The following is a 27,881-nucleotide window of genomic DNA, read 5'->3' as shown; positions in this document are numbered from 1 at the left end:
ATGTCACCCAAATAGTCTATAACTCATTACCCTCTTTGACCCTGACCAAGTTGTAGGCACTGCCGCTGGTCCAGCTTGGTGAAGATGGAGCTGAAGAAGGGGCGCTGATAATGAAAAACACTATCTGCTTGGTGTGAGGACTGACTTGCAGCGTGAGAGGGTGGGTTTGGTGGGACACCATCCCGGGCTCCAGTGACCGACTGTCTATAGCTGCTATGGGCATGGGCTTCCTCAAGGGGACCAGCAGCAGGGCCAACTTCCGCCAGCTCTTGCCACTCCCTAGTCCAAAAGGCCAGGCGGACCTCAAACCTTGAGGAACACCCCCTGGGCCAGAGAGAGAAGCAACAGGTCAGTCAGTGGTCTTCCCTCCCCGACGGACCTTGAAATTGCCTCCCTACAGTCGCCCCACTCTGTTAAAACATGCGTGCACACACACACACACTGCACAGACACCCACACACACTGCACAGACACCCACACACACACACACACACTGCACACACACACACACACACACACACACACACACACTGCACAGACACCCACACACAGACACACACAGACACACACACACCGCACACACACACACACTGCACAGACACAGGGACCTCGAGGGAACGAGGGGGAAACTCTGAGTTTAGACAGAGGGAAACAAACACAGGAGGATCACACAAAGGAGAGAGAGACCCACTCAGCCTTCAGCTCGAGAATGTGGCTGATAAAAGCCCTCCACAAGAGTCAAAAGATCCAGCAGTGGGCGACTGGATCTCAGTGCCTAAATAGCATGTCACCTAGGTGTGGTGCATTGTGGCTGATTGCTGGCTGCCGTGACTCGGGGCCTCCCCCTGGTGGCATGAGGGGGCCTTGACCTAGAGCTACCCCTTACACCTTCACTTTCAAGCAGTAGTGTGAGCTGTCCAACAGCTACCATGATCTCATCTTTGTATTCACCAATAATGTAAGGGGTGGCTCTAGGGCAAGGCCTCCTCCTGCCACCAGGGGGAGGTCCTGAGTCACCCCAGCCAGTAATTGAGCCCAATTCCCTACACCTGGAGGTAGGCTATATAGGCACACAGATCCAGTTGCCCCACTGCTGGATCTTTTGATTCTGGTCGTGTGTGTCTGTGTGCCTGTGTAGTCTCGAGGTGAAGGCTGAGTGTGTGTCACTCCCCTTCGTGTGTCTCTCCCGACACCTGGGTTCGGGTCTGAGAGACTTTATTGATCATTTCCGTTTTGCCTGCTCTAAGATTGAAAGACTCTGCACTTGGGCCCGTTGGTCACGTGATCGTGGTAGCTCACTCAGTAGCGCGCCGGCCCGGTGGCCTGGGTTCAAACCCTGCTGTAAGTGAGCACCATATTACAAATAATCAGGTTCTCTTGCTGGAACCTGAGGGAGGTAAAGTGCAGACTGTTCCCAGTGTCAACCATGTTGGTTATAAAACACTGAAAATGCTCTGTGGTGATATGTGTCAAGTCACTGTCATAACTTGTAGTCACTTGAATTTGAATGGCAGGTAATAGCCTCCTTATTTTGAACAGGGTCTCTTGCCTCCATGCAGACCATCTAATCTTGTGAAATTTCCCTAGCTTGACAAAGGCAATTCCATTCTCAGCACATATCTTCTGCAGTTGTTCTGTCCTTCTCGCACCCCTTTTCTGTAAAGAAAAGCTTAGGAACTTTACAGTGGAGTGAGTAAATGCTTCACAGTACGGAACCATGTGATTAGCTGACTTTCACCTGACGCAATTTGGGAACAACCCCATTGTAAACTCTGTACATTACTCTTCATTACTCTTCAAACTCTTCATTACTTATCTGTCCAGCACCTACTCATACTTCATAATTACTTCATAATTGCCACAATTAATATGAACGTTTGGGAGGACCACGCCCAAAATCTTCCCCTCCATTACTATGCACTATAATACCATTCCTCTCCCTTCTCATTCTTGTGAGGAAAACTTCCACTGATGAAGCCGTACCCACCTACTCAGTGTGTTGCTCACCTTCACCTTTCCCATTTACATTACTTTTACATTTACGGCATTTAGCAGAAGCTCTTCTCCAGAGCGACTTACAAAGGTGCTTTACTATTTACCCAAGAAAAACCTCAGCTAGTTAGAATAGACTAATAGTTCAAAGATCCTCTAATCTTAGACTCTACTAGGAATGTTGAAGACGACCCGACCCGCTGTGTTCTGGATAAGTTACAGGGGTCTGATGGTGCGCTGAGGGAGACAAGCCAGAAGAGAGCTGCAGTGGTCAAGTCTTCCATCCATGACTACACCAAGGCTTCCAGCTTCTGTAGCAGGAGTGAGCAGTGAGTTCTCAAAGGAGATGGAAGATCAGGTCGGTCGTTTCTGTTCTAGCCCCTCTTCCGGCTCCTCCCGGCGCGGCCGCTCTCGTCTTCCTCATTGTAGTTCCCAGCGTTCCCAAGGATCTTTGCCTTCCTCCCCGACCTCGCCCGGCCACTCTCTACGCCCCAGGCGTACTGAACCTGTGCCGTCCCCTCCCGTGTCTCCGGTGCTTCCATGCACCCCTTCTTCGAAGTTCCGTTCCCCCCGCATCTCGGATTGGACCATTATCAAGCTCCAGAAGGTTCTCCGGGACCGTGGGGTTATCTTCGCTCGCTCTGCCCCCAAGGCTGAACTCTTTTCCCTGTACCCTCAAGGTGCGGACGTTGCTCTCTTCTCCTTGCTGCTCCCGTCTCCAGGTTCTCCCACTCCTCGATGCAGGTGACGTGTTGTTCACTCTGCATTTATCTCACCTTCACACATCCAAATGTCTCTCCATTCCTGAATTTGCCCTCGCCTTCTCTATTTCTCAAGATGTCCTACCCGACTGTCCTCCTTCAATGCTTGCGATAGCTATGGGCGCCTCGTCTATTTCCTGGACAGACAGATGGTCTGCAATAACTTCAACCATGTTGCATCCTCTTGCAGGCTGCTCCATGTCTGCTCATATAGTGGTCAGCTGCACTCTCTCAGAGGGAGTACAGGAGCAGGCTGAGCACACATCCCTGGGAGGCTCCAGTGTTGAGGGTCAGGTAGGTAGTGAGAAGCAGATGAAGTCTCTAACCAGCCTCTCAAAGCACTTTCTTATGATAGGGGTAAAACCAACTGTGCGCCAGTCATTTACGCAGGTAATGCTGCCTGTCTTTGGAACAGGGACAATGGTTCGTAGCAGTTTGAAGCATGCTGGCACGACTCAAGAGAGTTGGGGCAGATGCGGTGGGCACCGCCGTCGTTGGAGCAGAGGCGGTGGGCACTGCCAACACTGGAGCAGCTGGCACTGCTGGCCTTGGGGCAAACGCATTTGCCAATGCCGAGACAGGAGCTAGCAGTCTGGACGCTGGCAGCCTTGGATGCAGACAGTGGAGCCGGGGCCTTGATGGTGGACAGTGGAGCCAGGATGGACTCCTCAGATCTGAGGGGCGCAGTCATGGGAAAGTCCAGGTCCTCCTGACATGCACCCCTGTTAGCCCTGCCTCAAAGGTTCTCTGTACCTACAAACTTCTGAAAAACCTCCTATAACACAATATAGTCATTTAGAAATAAAAACAATACAAATAAGTATTATTTATAATATAAAAGTAAAAAAAGAGTAAAAGTGTAAAAGTTGTAAGAGACAATTTACAACTCGCAAGTGCCCAATGCACCCGCTGCATCAGAGCTATATAGTCATGCTTATTCTCTGGGTAAGGAAGTTCTGTGTGTTGGTTTCCCTCCACAAACTGGCAGGAGCAGACATACAAACGTTTGGGTGGATGTTTTAAATGTAGCGGCTAAATTCACAGACACAGGTCTTCTCATTCAAAGGCACTGGATATATGGTGCTAAATGCTGATCATTTTAAAGGAATGTTTACCCACATGAAAACTGATCATTAGTTACTGTAACCTGTAATCTCTCACACAAATATTCAGATGGACAAACAGCAGTGGGTGATTTAGAGAAGTGCAGTTCTACACAGTGAACTGAGGAGGGCAGTAAAGAGTGAGTTCAGAGGAAGAGGAAAGTAAAAGTGAAAGGGTTTATACCCACAGATCTGCAGGAGCTGCTGAGATAAACTCCATCAGACAGTCGGAGTGTTACAGAAACTGTAAGTATTTATTCTGCTCTGTTTAAAAACAGCTGTTCAGTTATTTATTCAGGAGCTGTGTGTGTGTGTGTGTGTGTGTGTGTGTGTGGGGTGTGTGTGTGTGTGTGGGGTGTGATTATTACAGTGCTTGTTTTTCTCTGATTTCTGTTGCATGTATTAATGCATATTAATGAGGTGTTTTCTGTAAAATATTAGAATATTAGAATATCAGAGATTAAATATTAAATGTAAGTAAAGACCTGAATAATCATTATTTTATGATTTATTTATCTGGAGCTTCTGAGAATGTTCTGGACTTTTGGTTTCAGTTCAGCTGAGTGAAAATTCAGACGTCTGATCTGTGGGTGGAGATTGACAGAGAGCCTGGTGAGCTAACCAGTAACAAAATACTGCATCGGATGAGAAAAAGAAAACACTCTGAGGAAGACAGCAGGAACAGCACACATACGAGCATGTCTACTGAAGAGCTTACAGGTGAGCATGTTCAGTAACTGTGTGAGTTCAGGCGCTGGTAGGAGATTTTTAGGAGGTGGGAACAGGTCAGGAGACTGGATACATTTGGGTGACTGAGAAAACGAGCAAGCAGAAATGATGAAGCAGAGGAATTAAAACCCAGAGAGTAACAGAACAAGTTGAACAGAACATGGTAAAGGTTGTAGGTTCTGTGATGAGGTTTTATGCAGAAATATAGAACATTCTAACGGGTTAACAACCTTTTCATGCCTTACTCAACTAAAACTACACAAACACCCCATTACTCCATCACCATCTCAACATCCCATTACTCCATCACCATCTCAACATCCCATTACTCCATCACCATCTCAACATCCCATTACTCCAACACCATCTCAACACCCCATTACTCCAACACCATCTCAACACCTCATTACTCCATCACCATCTCAACATCCCATTACTCCATCACCATCTCAACACCCCCTTACTCCAACACCATCTCAACACCCCATTACTCCAACACCATCTCAACACCTCATTACTCCATCACCATCTCAACATCCCATTACTCCAACACCATCTCAACACCCCATTACTCCATCACCATCTCAACATCCCATTACTCCAACACCATCTCAACACCTCATTACTCCATCACCATCTCAACATCCCATTACTCCAACACCATCTCAACACCCCATTACTCCATCACCATCTCAACACCCCATTACTCCATCACCATCTCAACATCCCATTACTCCATCACCATCTCAACACCCCATTACTCCAACACCATCTCAACATCCCATTACTGCAACACCATCTCAACATCCCATTACTGCAACACCATCTCAACATCCCATTACTCCAACACCATCTCAACATCCCATTACTCCAACACCATCTCAACACCCCATTACTCCAACACCATCTCAACATCCCATTACTCCAACACCATCTCAACACCCTATTACTCCAACACCATCTCAACATCCCACCACTCCAACACCATCTCAACACCCCATTACTCCAATACCATCTCAACATCCCACCACTCCAACACCATCTCAACACCCCATTACTCCAACACCATCTTAACACCCAATTACTCCAACACCATCTCAACATATCATTACTCCAACACCATCTCAACATTCCACCACTCCAACACCATCTCAACATCCCATTACTCCAACACCATCTCAACATTTCACCACTCCAACACCATCTCAACACCCCAGTACTCCAACACCATCTCAACACCCCAGTACTCCAACACCATCTCAACATTCCACCACTCCAACACCATCTCAACATTCCACCACTTCACACCCACTGCAATATCCTATTACTGGGATCTCAACACCTCTTCTCAATGCCACATTACTATACCCTTCTCTCCTCAATGCCTTATTACTCTACCCAGTCTTCTCACCATCACATTACTACACCCTCTGCTCCCTAACTCTTCATTACTGCACCTCAGTGTCCTCATTGTCCATTTACTGTACCCAATCTTCTCACTCCATCTCCTCAACATCCAATTACTCCAATCCATTAATTCCTCATTACTCTATCGCATCTCAACACCCCAGTACTCCAACACCATCTCAACACCCCATTACTCCAACACCATCTCAACACCCCATTACTCCATCACCATCTCAACACCCCATTACTCCAACACCATCTCAACACCCTATTACTCCATCACCATCTCAACACCCCATTACTCCATCACCATCTCAACACCCCATTACTCCATCACCATCTCAACACCCCATTACTCCAACACCATCTAAACATTCCACCACTCCAACACCATCTCAACATCCCATTACTCCAACACCATCTCAACATCCCATTACTCCAACACCATCTCAACACCCCAATACTCCAACACCATCTAAACATTCCACCACTCCAACACCATCTCAACATCCCATTACTCCATCACCATCTCAACACCCCATTACTCCAACACCATCTAAACATTCCACCACTCCAACACCATCTCAACACCCCATTACTCCATCACCATCTAAACACCCCATTACTCCAACACCATCTCAACACCCCATTACTCCAACACCATCTCAACACCCTATTACTCCATCACCATCTAAACACCCCATTACTCCAACATCATCTCAACATTCCACCACTCCAACACCATCTCAACACCCCATTACTCCATCACCATCTCAACACCCCATTACTCCATCACCATCTCCTCAATGTCCCATAACTACACTTCATCTCCTTAACATTGCATGACCACACCCCATCTCCTCAACAATGCCCTGCTAGTCCAGCCTCATCTCCATCTGTGAAAATCTTGGAGGCAGCCAGTGAGCACCCTGTATCACTATGGTCAATAAAACACATTGTGCTGCTAAACTTTTAGAGCATGTGAGTATCATGATTAGATAATCAAATTAAAACTATTCATTTTAAAACACCTGCCACAGCTCGTGTTTTTAAATGCTGACTAATGCACTTTTAAAGATAATAAAGTCAATACAAAATTTGAGTTGTCACCATTTCTTCGTTATGATGTGAATGTATGTTTTACATTTTTGCTACAGAACCCAAGGCTGCTGTTGTAGTGGTGCCCATTCCAACATCTGAACCACAGCCTGGTACTGAATCAGCCCAAGACCAGGTGAATCAGGAAGTACTGGATAGCATTTTTGAGGAACTTCAGGTATTTAAATTATCATTACAGCTTTACTGTTATATGGGAGTGTACATACATTATCATTTCAAATAGGATATTAAAATGCACTTACAACAGTCTAGCAGTGATGGACACTGCAGTGTCCCAGCTCAAAACCCCAAGCTAAGACTAGCTTTTATTGCTAACTGGTTACAGAATGTTGGTTAAAGTTGATGGACAACCTGCATGTCCAGCTGGACATACTGAAAATATTTCCTATACTCATACTGGTTAAGCTGGTCATGCTGGTTGACGAGCTGTGTGTGCAGCTGGGCGAGTTCAAAACACACTCTTAGGTCAGCCTGTTATGATGATTGACCGGCAAAACCATGAAACTCAAATGAAAATCTATATAAACCAATATAAAATATCCTATGCTGGCAACAGCTAAACTGTTCTACCAGCTTCACACACTTGATTTGACCAAGCTGTATTTTTCAGCTAGAGGTCAGGTAGAGTAACAGTATCAGGTTCTTTTACAGGATATATACATACACACAGTTATATCAGAATATTATGAATTTCTATTATGACCATTCTATTAGGTCCACAAACCATATAGAAGCACTTTGGAGCTCAACAGCAGATGAGCTTCTGTCTGACTTTACTGTTTAAATAACTCTGGATGTACTGATCTCCCTCTTCAGGTACCTGAAGGTAAATCAGCATGTGAGTATGTCTTTATTATCTGCTTTTTTAGGATATTCTCAATCAGATCTGTGAAATTATGGCTTCTAAAAGCACACCGACCAAACATTCTTATACAAACCAACATCCTAATGTTGGCAGTTGTTTTATGTTTGGAAAAATATTTAAACAATGCTCCTTACTTACTCTTACTTACATCTTCAAACACAAACACAAATTCAACATGTAGAATTCAACCAAACATTTCCGAACAATCAGGATCTAACACAGCCATGGCACACAGTGCTGTGGCCTTATGTTTCTCTTTTAGAAATGAAACGGGGGGAGTTCTGAAGGCATCAACAGACAAATGGCAGCTTAAGAAAGTCTCTCGTAACAAAAAGTGAAGAAACCACCCATGGACATTATTATCAAAAATAGGAAATAATTCTCACACAGAAGAAGTAGCAGGAATGGCAACTAGGTTTAAAGCTAAAAAGACCACCCAACACTAAGACAAATGTGACAATGAACCAGAATAGTGTGATAATGATTTCTCATCAAACGCTACAGACTGAGATGATGGGCGATTGGAACAGTGGAAGCAGTGAATTTGATTTTAAAAGAAATAAAGGACTTTCAACGAGAGATATTGAAAATGTACTCCGGGCTGGACACTGCTGAAACACAGATTATACAGAGCAAGGAATGAATGAACAGCACGGAAAAGGTCAGATGCTAAAACCTTATAAACATCTTCAGGAGTCCAAAATAGACCGAGAGAGCCGTTGAAGACTAGAGAATGTTATTCTAACGCTGGACCATGACTATGCGTCTAGGATTCTCGCCAAATGACGGGAGTATGCAGAGGAGCGTCAGGCTTTGAAAGACAACATAAAGTTTTGAACTCTATCAAGCAAAACTGAAGGTTTTCTATGATGATGGAACAGTGCTGTATAAACCAGTGGAGGATGCAACACGTGATATGGTGGATCGAGGACTGTCAGTAAGTGTGATTCCTCAGCCCGACAACCTTTTGGATCAAATATGCCGACTTTAATGGCAACCAAGCAGGTCGCGGTCTGGGCAGAGTGGGATGCTGTGGGCTTTAAAGAAAAGTCAGCTACTTACAAGCACAAAACACCAAATGATCAAACATGACCTCACCATTCAGGTGTTATGTTTCAGTTTATTTTCCTAATCAGATAAAGGAATGTAGTCAGGACAAGATGAAGATGCCATCAACGCCAAATGATATGGGGCTCTCTTAAAATAAGTGATGGAGGCTTTCCCTCCAGGTGGGCTGATGTGCTCAAGGTCTGCATTAAGACCACATTTCCAGAATTACGAAGTGTGTTTATAGCTGTTTTCTATTTTGAATTGTTCTTCTTTTGTGCTGTGGGTTTGCAGTTGATCTTGCAGTTGAGTCACTAACTATGCTTTCCAGAAGAGACTAGGAGAAGATTATTTACTCATTTATTTTCTAGGGCGTAAAAAAAAAATGCAGACAGACTGTATTACACCAATAATTTCTTTTAACATTATTGGGGTCTTAAAGCCAATCAAGAGACAGAACATGTTTTTCTAGACTAAAAAAAAGGCACACATCGCTTTTCTACAAGAAACACACCTAAATAACATAGAATAACATAGCTAACTAAAATCTATGGGTTTCAAGCCCTTGTATTTCTCCTTACAGGACATAAAAGAGGCATTGCTATTTTGCTATCGAATACACTGTTATTAAATATATATGCTTCTCCGGGAAGTGAATAGAGTTTTTATAAAAGACTGGTATGATAACTAGCTCACAAGGTACACTGATTTACAGTGAGGACTGGAATGTTTGTTTAAACCCAAGTTTAGGTTCTTCTGGAGTGACTGCACAACTAAATCTAGTGTGTAAACAAATCTATTTGATGATGAAAGAATTAGGATGAATTAATATTTGGAGGGAGATGTACCCGTCTGGTAGGGATTATACACATTAATCTTCTCCGCATTCAACCTACTCAAGAATAGACTTGAAGATTTTTAGTCGAGATAGGTAGAAAGTGAGGAGCAGTGATATTGGTACAATAGACCTATTCGATCACCAGACTGGCTTGATATGGCAGAGACAAACACAGGATAACATGTGAAGAACTCTACACATAATGAGATACATTAATCAAAACAGGAGGCAATGCTGGTGAATTTGGATGCAACATATAATGAACACTATGTAGCAAGATGGAAGGAAATGCTCTAACAGTAAGCCTCCCTTTGGAAGCTATGGTAGCTGACAGAACATTAATGAACCAGCTTTTAGACAGTGAGAACCCCTGTATCAACATAACAATGAAATTTGGGGAAAATTAGCTAAGTTATCTGTGGTTCAGGAATCTGTAAGATTATTAAAGTGGTGTGGCTATGATGCTGTTTCCCCCAAACATAAATGGTAATGGCTTTAAAATCTGGGCAAAGAAGGGGCTAATACTACGTTTCTACATAATAGAATATTTCAATATTTCAATATTTCTATAGATACCTCGAAGTAAGACACTATTTTAATAAATCTTTAAAACAAACAAATCTAAAAGCTCTTGAGGCAGGGATCTTTAAATACATTCAGTCAGTGATTAAATTGGATACTTGTACTGAAATAAGATACAAATTCCTTATTTCCAAGAAGAATAATATGCTTTATGTAAGGAAAGGTGGGAAAAAGAGAGGAACATATCGATTTCTAAAGGCAACTGGGAAAAATGTCAATTCCAGTGGGCTACAACAAGCTGTCTAATCTGGAGACAATTTTGTTGGAAAAATATTCATAGATTTTTTTTATAACACAGAAACTGTATCTTGGTTCAGGAACCAGGGTTCGGAGAATGTGTGGTTCAGACAGTGCAGGTCATTTTCATATCTTCTGAGAGTGCACTAAACTGTCTGGATTTTGGAAGGCTATCCACCAAACCTTTTGTACTATAGTCCAGAAAAAACATACATTTAACAATTTCTATACTTGGGGAACCTCTGTGTCATAGTGTGTGCGGCCAGACAAAGACGGGATGAACACTCGCAGAGATGAAACTAAGCAAGATTTTATTCAAACATAAAGGGTGTACAAACAAGGTGCAGCAAACTAATGGCCAACACTAGAGCACAAACAGAAGATGACAAACCAAATGGTGAACACAACAATCCTGGGACTGGGAGGAGCCGGGAGTGACAGGGGATGAGCAGGAATGAACTGAGATCTAAATGAGGGAAGGGACCAACAGAAACCCACAAGCCTAGCTTGGGATGCAGGGGAAACTAGAACTGAGAACCAGAGCCAGCTTTGAGTAAACAAAAGGGGTAGCTGGAGAACCAGCTGCCTGAACTAGATAACAGGGCAAGCCCAACCTGAGTATGCTGTGACTGCCCTGTGAGCTTGAGCCGCCAAGGAGCATGAACTGGAAGCAGCGTAGCATGCTTGCCTCTAGAACCAGACTCAGAATACCTGCCAAAAGGAACACGCCACGGACGCGTGGAGAATCAATTCACAGCAGTGAGTCTCTGTAGAGAGGCTCCTTAAATGTTCCCAGTCCCAGGTGCAACACATGATATGTGTAATAATGATAAGAAATTACTGTCTATTATGTATAAAATATATATTTTATTCCTCAGTAAAAAGAAAATTACAAAAAATAAAAATTAATGAAAATCAACCTCATAACAGATATTTCTGGTGCTTTGTCTTTTGCCTCTCTAACAGTAAGCCCTCCGGGTCCAGTTCATGTGGTGAGTTCTCATTCTGGACACTTCACTGTTGAAAATGTAAAACACTGCTAATGAGACAAATTCTATAGTATTAAAATAAATCCCTTTTTTCGTACAATAAAATATATTTTACATTCTTTTTCTATTGACTATTTCCAAAATCATCTCCAGCAGATTGAAAAAACTGAACCACCAGCAAAGGGGCCAGCAGCGTTTGTAGGTAAGTCTAAGAACAATAAGAGAGAATTGGTGAAGTGACTGCCATCTGATATAACCGTTCCTGTAGAGCGTTAAAAATATATTTTTCTCTATATACTGTACACTAGTGCAGCTCAAAAAAAAATTTCATTTTACATTAATTACACATAAAGGAATATATTTCAAGCCTTTTTCCATTTTACTTTTGATTAGTATGGCTTCACTCAATACTTGGTTTGTTTACTGCATGAGTGTGGCATGCGACACGGAGCCAATCAGCCTGTGCATCTGCTAAGATGTTACTGAAACCCAGGTTCCCCAGATGGTGACCTTCAGCTCGACTATATTGCTAGGTCGGTCTTTCTCATTTTCCTCGACTGTATCTCAACCACATACAATACCACATAGATTCTCTGTCTGGGGAGTTGGCTGGTTAATCAAGCAGAGAGATATCATAGTCAGCAAGCCATATGATAGTAGTTTTGGCACTGTGGGTGCCAACAATACTACTACTACTACTAGGTGCAAGTTCTGCTGTAAAAGAAAATCCGCACCTTTATAAGGCTTGTCAGCAGATAGACGGATTAAGAGCTCTGAAGTCTCCTGGCAGCAGCTACAGGAAGCCAGTGAAGAGAGAACGCAGCAGTGGAGGAGCTGAACATGCCTGAATTTAGAAACGTTGAAGACGACCCGTGCTGCTGCACTCTGAAACAATTGCAGGGACCTGATGGTGGGCAAAGGGAGACCAGCCAGAAGGGAGTTGTAATGAGTAATGAACGAGCGGCTTGGGTGACCTCACTAGAGAGGAAGGGTTAAACTCTCTGGATGTTAAAAAAGGAGAAATTTGCATGGCCTAGTCAGATTTGCAACATGATAACTGGCCCTCCATGACTACACCAAGGCTTCATGCTTCTGTAGATGGAGTGAACAGTGAGTCCCCAAAGGAGATGACAAGAATATTGTAAAGTCCAGCAGTTCCCGGGATGTACAGCAGCTCTGTTATGCTGGGGTTGAGTTTAAAGTGATGAGCTGCCATCCAAGAAGAGACGTCAGAGAGACATGCTGAGATGAGGGTAGAAACCTGGTATGAGCGCTCCACTTCCACAAGGTGTTCCAACCACATACCTGTGTTTCCAGTGGTCAAGTCAAGTCAAGTGGGTTTTATTGTCATTTCAACTACATACAGAGTACACAGTGAAACCAAACAACGTTCCTCCAGGACCATGGTGCAACATAGACAGTGCATACAAAACACAAGTGCAGACAACACAACACAGTACAGGCAGAGAATAATAAATATTGGTGGTAGTGTGCAAATTATGCAGTGTGTAATAAATAGTCCAGTGCAGTGAGGTAGTAAAGTTATTAGTGCAAAATGCTTCCCATATTATCTGGGGTAAATGGTTGGAGAGAGAGAGAGAGAGAGAGAGAGAGAGAGAGAGAGAGAGTGCATGTAACAGAAAAGACATCAGGTCAGAAGTTGAGTTGAGTTGAGAGGTCTGATGGCTTAGGGGGAGAAGCTGTTGCAGAGTCTGGTCGTGTTGGACCGGATGCTGCGGTACCTTCTTCCTGATGCAGGGTGAACAGCAGAGGACTCAGTACACTGCCCTGGGGTGCCCCAGTGTTCATTGTGATGGTGCTGGAGATGCTGTCCTCGAACCGGACTAACTGGGGCCTCCCCGTCAGGAAGTCCAGGATCCAGTTGCAGAGAGGGGTGTTGAGGCCCAGCAGGCTTAACTTCCTGGTGAGATTCTGTGGGATGATGGTGTTGAATGCTGAACTGAAGTCTATGAACAGCATTCTGATGTAGGTGTCCTTCTTCTCCAGGTGGGTAAGAGAGAGATGAAGGGTGGTGGTGATGGCATCGTCTGTGGAGCGGTTGGGACAATATGCAAATTGCAGGGGGTCCAATGAACAGGGCAGTTGGGTCTTGATGTTCCTCATGACTAGCTTCTCAACGCACTTCATGATGATGGGCGTGAGAGCTACGGGACGGTAGTCATTGAGGCAGGACACCGTGGACTTCTTTGGCACGGGGGCGATGGTGGTGGTCTTGAGGCACGTTGGGACAGTGGAGCTGCGCAGGAAGACGTTGAAGATGTCCGTGAGAACATCTGTCAGCTGGTCTACACACTCTCTGAGCACTCTGCCGGGGATGTTGTCTGGTCCTGCAGCTTTCCGTGGGTTGACTCTGCGCAGTTTTCCTCACATCCACTGCAGTCAGACACAACACCTGCTTGTCCGGCTTGGGCATGATCTTTCTCACCGACGTGTTGTTTTGTGCCTCAAACCGTGCATAAAAGTCGTTCAGGGCATCGGGGAGGAAGGCATCACTGTCACAGGACGGTGGCATTGTCCTGTAGTTTGTGATTTCCTGGATGCCCTGCCACATGCGCCGCGTGTCACCCGTGTCCTTGTAGTGGCTGTGGATTCTCTGGGCGTGTGTGCGCTTTGCCTCTCGGATGGCTCGTGACAATTTGGCTATTTGGCCATATAAGGTACAGAAATGAGCTGGAAATGGAAAGGACAGGATGATAACTGTGTGTTTTCTGTTCTAGGAGACCTGAAGTTCCTGTCCTGTGTGTCTGGAAAGACTCTGGGTTCAGATGAGGGATTTATAAGAAAGCTGATAGACGGTATACCCGGCCTGAAGGAGGTGTCTACTGTGGAGGAGTGTGATGTCATTCTGGCTTTCTGTCCTGTTGTCTCTCGAGCTGAAACCGACATTGAATCAGCTCTGAAGAAGCTTCAGCAGTTATCAGGTAGCAGCTGTGTGCTCAGTCTGAAGCTTTAAGGTAGAATAGTACTGTTAGGGTTTGAGGACAGTTAGGATCATCTCTATATTCTTGTGAATGAATGAAGCTCTGTGCTGCTACAGAAACCAAGCCTGCTGTTCTAGTGGTTCTCCATCACACATTTGACCCAGAGGCCACGGTACCAGACAGCAGCAGGAGTGTAGACAGAGGGAATACACTCACTGTGGACTGTCTGTTCCACGAGGATAGAGGACTACTGCAATGCTACAGTAATCAGAGAGCACTGGAGAAAGTTACACAGTGGATCAAACCTTAGGTATTTTCAGAATTCCTTAATTTTTGTTATTTTATCATTTAAAAACTGTTCATTTCAAAAGAAAATTAAATGCATATTAACATTTTAATATAACTTTTAGATTTCTCAAATATTTTATATTGCATCAAACTTCCTTCCTCTTTCAAGGTAACAGACATGATAGGATTACACATACTGCAGTCTTAAGCATGTTATATCACACTCCTACAGATCCCTCACTGCACCTAAACACTGATGTGTTATCTTTCTTTTTAGGAGAGAAGTCAGGGTGTATTACAGATATGTAAGTCATACCCCATTATATTACTACTGGTTATTATTATTATAATATAATAATAATAATAATAATAATATCATTATTATTATATGTACTGTATTCTCTGGCACTGATACTAAATTAGATCTATTGTATGTTTTATCTAGTTTGGAACATATTGTCATATATATATACAGGCATCACAGGTCTAGACCTCCAGGTGAGTATTTACTTAGTACAGTGCTGACAGGACTGAAAAAATAAATTACTTATTTAAAGCAATACACTGCATTTAAACTTATAAAATACTAAAATAAAATAAAAATACTGTACTGATGAAATACTGTATTTTTCCATTCCTACAATCTTTTAGCAGGAGAGAGAAAAGTCTAAATCAACAGCAGCAGCAAATCCAGGTGAGTCTGAAAATGAATTAGTTAGTCTTCCTGTTATCAGAGCTTCAGAATAAGTCAAATCCTGCTCCTGTTTAAGCCAAACTCAAGCTCAGTGGTTATTGCTCACCTACACTCACTCCCTACAGAGAAACTTCAGAGAAAGGACAAGCTCCTCAAGGGGATACAGAAAACACTGTTGTCAATCATCAATAACACAAATCCAGCCCAGCTGGAAGATAAACAACTGGAAGATCTGAGAAAACATCTGAGTGAAATAGAGGAGGAGCTGAAGAGAACAGCAGAAGAGGAGGAGAGAACCACTGAAGAAACAGCAGAGCTGCACACAGCCAGCGAGCATGACTGAAGATTCCTTGTAGTGGTCTGTTAATGAAACTGCAGGGTTTTGTCCCCACATTTTACAGACTGTACAGAGATCAAGGAGAGCAGCTGACCTGCTTCAGCTTTAGTACTATAACATTCCTCTTGGAGCAGGAATTCCCTTTATGATATATGAATGGCAGGCTGTAACAAGAGATAATCATATTTAATTCAATGTAATTAATAATAATAATAATATTAGAATGCTTAAACCTGCATGTATATATACTCTATATATGTAATAAAGCTGTATTTTCAGTAACTGTAATTTCAGTTCAACACTTCATTTACACTTCACAGTCATTTAATACGTTTTAATGCATGTCTTCTGTTTCTAAGCCTAAGCTCATACCAATCTTTACATTTATAAGTGAAATATGCTGTGACTTCATTATTTTCAGAATCACTTTATTTGGACGACCCATTATAGATGCCTCATATCTGTCCATATAACATTAAATAAAAATCCAACTAACTTTTAACTGAATATGTATTAAAAGCAACTGAACTCCAAGTTGAATGTAATAGAATCTAACCCTACATCTAACCCTAACCTTGAATCAACCCTAAAACTGAATCCTAACCTAAACCTTAAATCTACCCCTAAACCTAACCCTGAAAGCATTCTATAGAGTTCAGCTGCATTTAACAGACATTCAGATGAACGTTAGTTGAGCCTCTTTAACAGGTCATCTAAGTAAAGAGATACCTTTTTTTCTTCATTTTAATATCATGAAGCTGTAGGACATACTTTTCCAAAGTGTGAAGCCACAGTGAGGAACAAAATAAACGATTTTTTAGGTATTATAAATAGTTTTTTGTTTACTTTTTGGCTAAACACATACAATGTTTCCAGTGGATAACACAGGCCCGCAGGCTCTCATGAGGACTCTTACGTTGACGATGACTCTTACATTGATATTCATGTTCATGTCTTACTTCACAGTTTGGTTATTGTTGTGTGTTTCATCAATGTTTATTGTTTTGGTTAATATGTTTCACCTGAGGCTGAGGTATTTAAGGGGCTAGCGGTAGCTGCCCTTTGCCGAGAATTGAAGGTTTTCAGGGTAGTGATATTGAGCTCATTGAACTTATTGAACACAGTCAAGGTAGTGAATGTATTCATGGTGCTGTTTGCACAGACGAAGCCGAACTAACCAAGGGCATCAAGGTTCAAGCTCACGGTCCTATCATCCACGAGGTCATCAGAGAGGCTTCCTCTCTACCCAGGTTCACGTTAGTTGTACCGTTCATGGGCGAGCCTCGTTACCAAGTCGGTTTCGCCTTTTGGGTTCTGCAGCTGATCTCTCAGCTCTCAAGTCACATAAGTTCCATTGGGCCTGACGAGCTCAGTTTTGGTTATTCCTAGTTTCCCCAGGCACTGCCTGCAGGTGTTGGTTAGTGTTTCTCTTCCTACTCATTCCCGGCACGCTAGCCTAGCTCCAGGATATTTGCCAGCCTCAGGTGTGCATCTTTGCTTTGCCCAAGTTTCTTTGTCATGGTTATATTTCAGTTGATCATTTGTCCCTGTAACTTTACTGCTTTTTCTAGTGTTTACCCGTTTGTTAATAAAGCATCGAGCCATGCCCTGCGAGTGTTCACCCTCATAGTCACACCTAGCCAATCATGACACTGTCATGCTGGCTAGGCGAGACAAGGGAACACTCGCAGGGACAGAGCAATGCAGAGAAAACAGTCTTTAATGACCGAACCAAATAGAACAAACACAAACCAAATGAGGCAGCAAAGTACAGGGTCCAATAAACAGAAACAGAAACCAAACAGGTGACAACCGAAAGGGGATAAACCAGGAAAAAACACCTGAGGCTGGAAAGCCGTCCGGGAGCAAAGCGAGAGGGGACCAATCAAAAACCGCGCTCGTTAGGCGCTGACGAACTTACTCAACTTAGGTGCGAGGGAACCGGACGCCAAATCACCTTAGCGACCAACCGGTGTACCAGACAGCGAACTCCTGAACAAGAAACCGCTCCGATAGAGCATAGACTACTTGACGTTGTAGAACTTCCTAGAAGTCTCCAGACCATGAAGCCAACCTTACAGCTTGGCATTGCAAGAGTAATTCTCGGCGCCGATGCCTCTGCGTTTGCTCCCTTTGTACTCCAGCACTCAGGTGAAACAAATCAGAACTAAACAGAAAACATGGTGCCTTACTGCGACCGCTGTCAACATAAAAGTCCTTAGTGAAAAAACCCACGGGAGGAACAGAAAGTACGTGAACATAGAAATTTACCCAACATTGACTGAAAAGTTCCGAGGAGCCTGTGGACCGCGGCCCGAAGCCGCCCCTGCGGGGGGCGCGGCGCCGCAGGGCAGGCCCCCCCCCCCCGAGGCGGCCGGTCGGGTCCCCCGACGGGGACGCCCCGGTCGCCGGCCAGATGCCTGAGAGCCCAGAACGTCCGGGAGCGGGCCCACTCGGTCCGACGAGACGGACCGTGACACCTGCCGACTGGAGAGCCCTCCACGGGCGGGGGCCCGCGGCTTCTTGGGGCGACCGCGAGGCATGGGAGCCGGCTTGTCCGGATAGCGTTCATGAAACTCCTGGACCAACGTCCTCCTGGACCAACGTCCTCCGGGTCCAGGACGTTACTAGCCGGTTCCCAGGAGCGTTCCTCCGGACCATACCCTTCCCAGTCCAGCAGATACTGCAGTCGGCCCCCGCACCGTCGGGAGTCCAGTACTCGCCGGACCGTGTAAGCGGGCATCCCTTCCACCTCTACAGGCTCCGGCGGCGTGTCCGCCGGGGTGGCCTCGTCCAGGGGCCCTGACACCACAGGCTTGAGCTGCGAAACATGAAACACAGGATGCATTCGTGAGTGTGGGGGTAAACAAACCTTAACCGAAACCTCATTGACGTGTTTGACAACCTCGAATGGACCCATGTACTTAGCTGCCAGTTTCTGAGACGGAAGACCAGTCCGAAAGTTCCGAGTGGAGACCCATACGCGATCTCCAGGCGCGTATGACGGGGTCTCCCCACGCTTCCTATCCGCCTGTGTCTTGTAGCGCCGCAGGAAGGTCTGGATGTGCTGATGGGTCTTGGTCCAGACGTCTTCGCTGCGGCGCATCCATGCATCTACTGCTGGTACCGGGGTCTCCGCAGCAGTCCAAGGGGCCAACGGGGGTTGGTAGCCTAACATGCACTGATAGGGGGTGAGGCCAGTGGTCGCGCACTTCAGCGAGTTCTGGGCCATCTCGGCTCAAACCAGATACCGCGACCAGTCGCTGGGGTAGTCGTGACAGTAGATTCGCAGAAACTTCCCCAGCTCCTGGTTAGTGCGCTCGCACTGGCCATTGGTCTGAGGGTGGTATCCTGAGGACAGACTTACACTCACCCCCAGGTGCTCGCAAAACGCACCCCACACCCGGGATGTGAACTGGGCCCCTCGGTCTGATACTATGTCCTCCGGGATTCCGAAATTCCGGAGGACATGGTCTACCAGGGCTTGGGCCGCCTGCATTGCTGTGGGCAACGCAGGGAACGGGATGAACTTAACCCCCCTCGAGAATCGATCCACCACCGTCATCACCACCGTGTAACCCCCTGATTCGGGCAGATCCGTGACAAAGTCTACCGCCAGGTGAGACCACGGGCGGTCGGGGACGGGCAGAGGCATGAGCTTCCCCGAAGGGAGCGTCTTGGGGGTTTTGCACAGGGCGCAAGTGCTACATGAAGCAATTATACGGTGAATGTCTGCCCGCATCCCTTCCCACCAGTACTTGGCCGCCAGTAGGTGGAAAGTACGGGTCTCACCTGGGTGGCCGGCCGTTGGAGAGGCGTGGGCCCAGCCAACGAGCCTCTCCCGGAACGTGCTCGGTACGTAGACCGTGTCTGGGGGGCACACTGTGGGAACGACGGTGCGGGAAAGTGCCTCGGCTATCTCCGTATCTAGGTCCCATTGTATCGCCGCGACTGAGACCGAAGGTGGTAACAAGGGTACCGGGTCGACCTCCCCCCCCTCCGCCGTTTGGTGGATGCGGGAGAGGGCATCCGCCTTAGTGTTACGGGAGCCCGGCCTGTATGTGATGTGGAACTGGAACCTGGCGAAAAACAGGGACCACCTGGCCTGTCGGGGGTTCAGACACTTAGCTTGCCGGAGATACTCGAGGTTCTTATGGTCGGTAAGGACTAGGAATGGGTGGGCAGCCCCCTCCAACCAATGACGCCACTCGGACAGTGCCATATTAACCGCCAGGAGCTCTCAATCCCCTACCCCGTAGTTCCTCTCTGCTCCTGTGAGCTTCTTGGAATAGAACGCAATGGGGTGTAAGCGGTCGCTTACCTCCTGTCTCTGTGACAGGACAGCCCCCACCCCTGTACCGGAGGCATCCACCTCCACCACGAACGGCCTACGGGGATCGGGGTGTCGTAACAACGGGGCCGACGTGAAAGCACGCTTGAGTGCTTGGAACGAGTCCTCCGCGGCGGGCGTCCAAGTGATGCGCCGCGGGGCTCCCTTTAGCAATGACGTGATGGGCGCTGCCAAACTAGGTCTCTGATGAACCTCCTGTAGAAGTTCGCAAACCCCATAAAAATTTGTACTTCCTTGACCGAGCCTGGTGTCGGCCAGTCCCGGACTGCCTGAACCTTTGCCTGATCCATAAGAACCCCCCGTTCGCTGATGATGTAACCCAGAAAAGGTATCTCCGGCACGTGGAACACACACTTTTCTAGTTTCACAAACAGCAGGTGGGACCTGAGTCTCGCCAGGACCAGGCGGACGTGGCGCACATGGGTGACCAGGTCGGGGGAGTACACCAGTATGTCGTCCAGAAAGACCACCACGAATCGTCCGAGGTAGTCCTTCAGGACGTCATTGATGAATGACTGGAAGACGGAGGGGGCGTTGGCTAGGCCATACGGCATGACCCGATACTGGTAATGCCCCCTGGTGGTCATAAACGCCGTCTTCCACTCGTCCCCCTCCCTGATCCGCACGAGATTATACGCGCTGCGCAAATCCAGCTTGCTAAACACTCGGGACCCCCGCAACTGTTCAAGGGCAGACGGGACCAACGGCATGGGATAGGGGAAGCGCCTGGTAATAGCGTTGAGTGCCCGGTAGTCTATACACGGCCTCAACCCCCCCCCTTTCTTCTGAATGAAAAAAAACCCTGACGCTACGGGAGACTTAGACGGCGTGATGTACCCCTGTGCTAAGGCTTCATCTATATAATCCTCCATCGCCCGTTCCTCCTCCCTAGTGAGGGGGTAAACCCGTGCCTTAGGTAAGACCGCTCCCTCTACTAGGTCGATGGCACAATCGTACGGGCGGTGGGGGGGAAGCTTAGCAGCACCGGACTTGGAGAAGACATCAGCAAGGTCCTCATACTCGGACGGCAAGACGACTAGGGTTTCGGGTTCAGGGCTCTCCCTGTCTGGCCAGGAGATGTGAGGGTTGTGTTTACCAAGCCATGGCAGACCTAGTATCAGAGCATGCTCGGAGGCCGGGAGTACCAGCAGTGAGGCCTCCTCCTGGTGCAGGAAACTCGCGGCCAGGTGGACCCCAGCGGTCACATGGGTAATGGGGCGAGGACCCATGGGCTGCCCGTCCAGGGCGGTGATGCGGAGAGGTCTCTGGAGTTCCTCCACCGGGATTCCCAGACGCTCCACGATGTCGGCCCTCAGGAAGCTCCCCTCCGCGCCGCAGTCGATCAACGCTGCAACACACACACACTGAGACCGGTAGGTCACTAATACCGGCAACGTGATCGACCTAGACACCAGCCCCAGAACGGGCAGACTCACCGCATTAGCGCGAGGAGTCCTCTCCCCGCGCCCATCGGTGTTAGGGCGAGAAGCCATCAGGATCCTCCTCCGGCAGTCTCTGCGACGATGCCCCGCTTCCCCGCAGTAGAAGCACAGCCCCTCTCTGGTCCTACGACTGCGTTCCTCCGGTGCCAAGCGGCCGAGACCCACCTCCATGGGCTCACTCTCTGGTGTACTGGGTGAGGCGGGGGGCGCCGTACCCGCTGAACAGGAGAGTCCAATACTCCCTGGTGCACCTTGGCTGGCCTGCTTCTGGGGGCAGGCGACCGATCCCCCAGCTCCGTGGGGTCTGAGGTGAGTAGGGCGACCTAGGAGCTGGTCCAGCCGGATCGCGAGCGCGATGAAGTCGTCCAGCTCCAACGTCTCGCCCCGACAGGCCAGCTCCCGCTGCAGACGGGGGTTCAACCCGTTACGAAACAGGGCCAAGAGGGCCGGCTGATTCCATCCGCTCCCTGCCGCCAGAGTATGGAACTCCAGGGAGTATTGAGCCGCCGACTGGGAGCCCTGCTCCATGCGCAGCAGCAGGTCGCCCTTGGTGAGTCCCTCTCGGGGGTGTAGAAACACCGCCTTAAAATGTTTAAGGTATTCTGAGAGGGATCCTTCGCTGAGCTCCCTCCAGGTGGCAGTGGCCCAATCCAGAGCCTTCCCTGCGAGCCGGGATACTATAAAGGCGATCTTCGCCTGGTCAGTGCCGGTCGGGGAGTTCTTAAAGAAGACCTCACACTGAAGCAAGAACCCCTCGCAAAGTTCCGGATTGCCACTGTTGGCAAACCGGATACGCGCTATGGGGTGTGTAGACGGGACTGGGAGAGCTAGCAGGCTCCAACGAAGTCTTTACTAGATTCGTGAGCCCCTGAACGTCACCCACTAGTTGGGTGACTTGGTGCTGCTGGCCCACCTGTTGCTGCGCCAGGTGGTCCACAGTCTCTGACACGCTCAACAGAGCGTGTTGCTGCTGCCCCAAGAATTGACCTTGGGTGCGAACAGCGTGATCCAAGGCGTCCATCCCCGCTGTTCGGAGGGTGTCGGCCGAGAATTCTGTCATGCTGGCTAGGCGAGACAAGGGAACACTCGCAGGGACAGAGCAATGCAGAGAAAACAGTCTTTAATGACCGAACCAAATAGAACAAACACAAACCAAATGAGGCAGCAAAGTACAGGGTCCAATAAACAGAAACAGAAACCAAACAGGTGACAACCGAAAGGGGATAAACCAGGAAAAAACACCTGAGGCTGGAAAGCCGTCCGGGAGCAAAGCGAGAGGGGACCAATCAAAAACCGCGCTCGTCAGGCGTTGACGAACTTACTCAACTTAGGTGCGAGGGAACCGGACGCCAAATCACCTTAGCGACCAACCGGTGTACCAGACAGCGAACTCCTGAACGAGAAACCGCTCCGATAGAGCATAGACTACTTGACGTTGTAGAACTTCCTAGAAGTCTCCAGCCCATGAAGCCAACCTTACAGCTTGGCATCGCAAGAGTAATTCTCGGCGCCGATGCCTCTGCGTTTGCTCCCTTTGTACTCCAGCACTCAGGTGAAACAAAGTAAACAGAAAACATGGTGCCTTACTGCGACCGCTGTCAACATAAAAGTCCTTAGTGAAAAAACCCACGGGAGGAACAGAAAGTACGTGAACATAGAAATTAACCCAACACTGACTGAAAAGTTCCGAGGAGCCTGTGGACCGCGGCCCGAAGCCGCCCCTGGGGGGGGCGCGGCGCCGCAGGGCTGACAGACACATCTAATGAATGGAGGTTACTGAATCTATCTACAGACTGCAACAATAGGTGGACTAACAGACACTTGCAAATATAAACCAACTAAAATGTTAGGATCATCCGAAAGAGTAGTTGAATAATTCTGCAAGGTCAGAACCGAGAGAGCAACAGTTAGAATCAATCTGAAAATCCAAATAATCAGAGAGTCAAATCCAAAAGTATTAAACAGCAAAAACAGTCAAAGTTAAAAATCCAAAACCACAAACAAAGAACAGAAGAAGCTCACATTAGTTAGTAAATACAGGTAAAAACACCCAGTATACAACAAAAACGCAAAAACTTCAGAGTGAGGGAGATTACAACTGTTGACAAAGGCCAGGGCTGTTTGTGATTGGCTGGAAGAGAGCTGGAATAAAAGATGTTATTAATTTGAGGATTATGGGAATGGACTTTGCAGGAGAGTTAGAGGGTGCAGCTCAGAATGGTTTGACAGGTATGTGTCAGTGAAAAGTAGCTTCATGTTATTTGTGGTGGAAATATACTACTACTACTAATAATAATAATAATAATAATATGCTGGATAAACAGTTTTTCACAATGTTCATTTTCATCCGACGTCTGCGGTTCATTTTACGAATTCCTGTAAGTTGTCTTGTCAAATAATCTTTGAATTATTTGTAATCAGGCCTTCTTGTGGCATTCAAATGTTAAATATGTCATTACAACATTGTTGAGAATGATTTGTTTATTATATTATACTTCTCCGTCCTCCACTCTGTCCACCTTCACCCAGTATGTAACCTGCCACACCAGAGACATGAAAACACTGGACCTGTTTTTTGCCAACACAAAGGAGGCATAGAAGGCATGGAAGATCTGATCACTGTCTGGTTCATCTTCTGCCTGTGTACAAACCCATTGTACATAGGGAACCAGCTGTCACCCGTACAGTGAAGAAATGGTCTAAGGAGTCTGAGGAGGCTCTGAAGGACTGCTTCGAAACAACGGTGTGGGAAGAACTGTGTGATCCTAATGGGGAGGACATTGACAATCTCACTCACTGCATTACAGACTACGTCAACTTCTGTATGAACACCGTGCCCACCAAGACTGTTCTGTGTTTTTCCAACAACAAGCCATGGATTAATCCAGATATAAAGGCTCTCCTAAAAGCGAAAAAGAGGGCCTTCAGATCTGGTGACAAGGATGAGCTGAAAGCTGTGCAGAGGGAACTGAGAAGGAAGATCAGGGAGGGGAAAGCCAGCTACAAGCGGAAGCTGGAGGAACAGTTGCAGCAGGACAACGTCAGGGGAGTGTGGAAAGGCCTTCAAACCATCTCTGGCCACACAAAGTCCAACTCCCAGGTGGCGGGGGACCAGAAGTGGGTGAATGATCTCAATCTATTTTTTCTGCCCCCACACAGACACCCCTGCTGTATCCCCACTCAGCAGCACTACCATCATGCTGCCCTCCCCCTTCTTCTTCTTCTCTCAGAACTTCTGGCTCACAATCATCACCATCATCATCCCCTAATGGCTCATCGTCTGGCAGCATCAACCACCCATTCACACATTCCAGCACCCAGCCCCCCTGCTCCAACCTGTCCTTCACAACAACCCAGGTGAGAAATGAGCTGAGGAAGATCAAGCCTAAGAAAGCTACAGGTCCTGATGGAATCAGTGCCAGGCTCCTCAAGTCCTGCGCTGATCAGCTGTGCAGGGTAGTTGAGCATATGTTCAACATGAGCCTGAAACTAGGAAGAGTACCACAGCTGTGGAAAACATCTTGTGTGGTACCTGTGCCCAAAACACAGCACCCAAAGGACCTAAACAGCTACAGGCTGGTGGCACTGACTTCCCATCTGATGAAGTCACTGGAGAGGCTGGTCCTCAACCACATCCGCCCTCTGGTAAGCCCATCCATGGACCCTCTTCAGTTCGCCTACCAGCCTGGTGTCGGGGTGGATGATGCTGTCATCTATCTTCTACACAGAGCTCTTTCTCACCTGGAGAAGCCCGGCAGCACTGTGAGGATCACCTTCTTCGATTTCTCCAGTGCTTTTAACACCATACAGCCAGGGCTTCTAAAGGACAAGTTGGGACATTGTGGAGTGGACAGTCACCTGTCAAACTGGATACTGGACTACCTCACCAACCGACCACAGTATGTGAGGGCACGGGACTGTGTCTCTGACTTGGTGGTCAGCAGCACAGGAGCCCCTCAAGAACCATCTGCAGATAAACGCTGGAAAAACCAAAGAACTGGTGGTGGATTTCCGCAGGTGCAGACACCCCCCTCCATCAGTGAACATCCGGGGTATGAACATTGAGAGTGTGGACTCTTATAAATACCTGGGTGTTCATCTGAACAACAAACTGGACTGGTCAGTCAACACTGCTGCACTCTACAAGAAAGGCCAGAGCAGACTCTACCTGCTGAGGAGATTGAGGTCCTTTGGAGTGCAGGGAGCACTCCTGAGGACGTTCTTCGACACAGTGGTGGCATCTGCCATCTTTTATGGAGTGGTCTGCTGGGGCAGTAGCATCTCGACGGCAGATAAGAAGAGACTGGACAAACTCATAAAGAGGGCCGGCTCTGTCCTGGGGTGCTTCTTAGACTTCTTAGGAGGATGACAACCAAGCTGGCATCCATGCTGGAGAACAGCTCCCACCCCATGCATGAGACTCTGGCAGCACTGGGCAGCTCCTTTAGCGACAGGCTGCTTCACCCCAAGTGTGTGAAGGAGAGGTATCGCAGGTCCTTCCTTCCTGCTGCCGTCAGACTGCACAACCAGCACTGCTCCCAGTGGACCACATACACACACACTTAACCACATACACACACACTTAACTACACACACACACACTTAACTACACACACATGTTCATGTTCAGGGAATACTATGTGCAATATCCCCCCCATGTGCAATTAAGAGTCTTTTGCTGTAAATAATATTGTTTATTGCTTTTTTAATTCTTATTTATATTGTGTGTATATAGTGTAAATTATTTATTTATCTAAATTTTTGTAACTGAGTGTCCTGCTATCCCTTTCTGCTGTTACACTGTGAATTTCCCCACTGCGGGACTAATAAAGGACTATCTTATCTTATCTTATTAGTCATCTTTCAATGAACAGTACAAAGATAATTCTGTTTAATCATCTATCAGTTAATACACACACACACACTACGTTACATTTGGACACACATGACTAAATGTGCTTCTAGGGCAATAATAGTAATGCAGATGTATTAATTTTTCTTCTGTGCAGCTCCTATAAACAATACAGTTGATTGAATGGGGCATACTGGCACCTGCATTGTCTTACTTTCCCAGTAAGCACTGCATGAGTAGCTGAACAGGAAGGGACACAATGGGCCAGTTTATATATACTGTCAGTGACACAGGCAGACCTGTAGTTGTGAAGTCTTACAGTACTTTGTAACAGCGTTTTACGAACTTCCAAAGTGCAATGACATAAAAGAAATGATAAACGAGCTCTGTGTTAAATAACTGACCTCAACTGGACCTCACAAGACTGAAAGGAGGGACTAAAGACAGACTGCAGTATGTAGTCCTGGATGATAGAACTACCACCTCGGTATAACAACCCTACTTCTACACTGAAACAGATCAGGCGTAGCTACGAAAGTCAGTGATGACATACAAAGTTCTCTATGAATCTCTATGGCTTGAATGACAGTCTTGCAGAATACCAAAAAGCCCTAATTTAAGCACAGTCATCATATTTTACTAATAGACAATAACAAAAACAAACTCAACGTCTGTCACAAACTAACTAACTCTGATATCCCTGCTGACATCAGCAATAATATATTTCTTTTCTCTCCCCGTGTGCTGCGCTGCCCCCTGCTGTCTGCTTGCTTGCTGCTGATGTGAGTCCATTTGTGGTCCCCCCCCCCCCCCCCCCCCCAAAATGTTCCAATGCTCCTCCTAACCCCTTGTGTTTTTCCCTCAGTCCAGTTTTTTCTCGTACTGAGATGCCCAGTCCCAACTGTTCCATCCTGATACCGCCAGACATGGCTCTCCACCGCCCTGCTGCCCACTGTCCTGCTCTGGGACCTTACACTGACTCATTCTCACCTCGCTGCAGAACTGACTGTTTATCTGCAAGACTTTATCATTTACTGTTTTTTCATTTTTTAATGTTTTTATGTCTGTTTTGCTTATTATTGTGCTCTCCGCTGTCGATCAGAGGAGGATTTCTTCCTCTGGATCTGAGAGTTTTTCCTTGCCACTGTTGACACCAGCTTGCTCAAAAGGAACTGGAACTGGATCTCTGTAAAGCTGCATTGTGACAACAGTCGTTGTGAAAAGCCTGTAGAAATACGTTTAAATTAAACGGAATGTTTTTATATATGTTTTTATATGACTTTTCATTTTGTAATATATTAGGGAC

General features: G+C 46.8%; 1 protein-coding gene across 14 annotated transcripts; it reads left to right on the top strand.

Annotated features, from left to right (window-relative positions):
* Positions 1–1,073: 1,073 nt before the first annotated feature.
* Positions 1,074–16,218, top strand: LOC140560893 (uncharacterized). Of its 14 annotated transcripts, none has more exons than XM_072685680.1 (14): positions 1,074–2,736; positions 2,830–3,495; positions 3,927–4,102; positions 4,411–4,576; positions 7,150–7,268; positions 7,928–7,949; positions 11,647–11,672; positions 11,823–11,871; positions 14,408–14,611; positions 14,728–14,921; positions 15,177–15,204; positions 15,345–15,397; positions 15,551–15,593; positions 15,719–16,218. In XM_072685680.1, exons 4-10 carry the CDS (start codon positions 4,501–4,503, stop codon positions 14,919–14,921), a joined length of 690 nt encoding a protein of 229 aa, XP_072541781.1. In that variant the 5' UTR covers positions 1,074–2,736; positions 2,830–3,495; positions 3,927–4,102; positions 4,411–4,500; the 3' UTR covers positions 15,177–15,204; positions 15,345–15,397; positions 15,551–15,593; positions 15,719–16,218. The 14 variants fall into 14 exon arrangements, with proteins under 14 accessions (XP_072541781.1, XP_072541869.1, XP_072541958.1 ...); XM_072685768.1 differs by having other exon boundaries at positions 1,074–3,047; positions 3,169–3,495; XM_072685857.1 differs by having other exon boundaries at positions 1,074–3,495; positions 4,047–4,102.
* The last annotated feature ends 11,663 nt before the right edge of the window (positions 16,219–27,881 follow it).

This window comes from Salminus brasiliensis, chromosome 1, assembly GCF_030463535.1.
Source record: "Salminus brasiliensis chromosome 1, fSalBra1.hap2, whole genome shotgun sequence".
NCBI classification, from domain to species: Eukaryota; Metazoa; Chordata; class Actinopteri; order Characiformes; family Bryconidae; genus Salminus; species Salminus brasiliensis.
The sequence above is the reverse complement of the archived record's forward strand: the minus strand, read 5'-3'. Positions and strand labels throughout refer to the sequence as shown.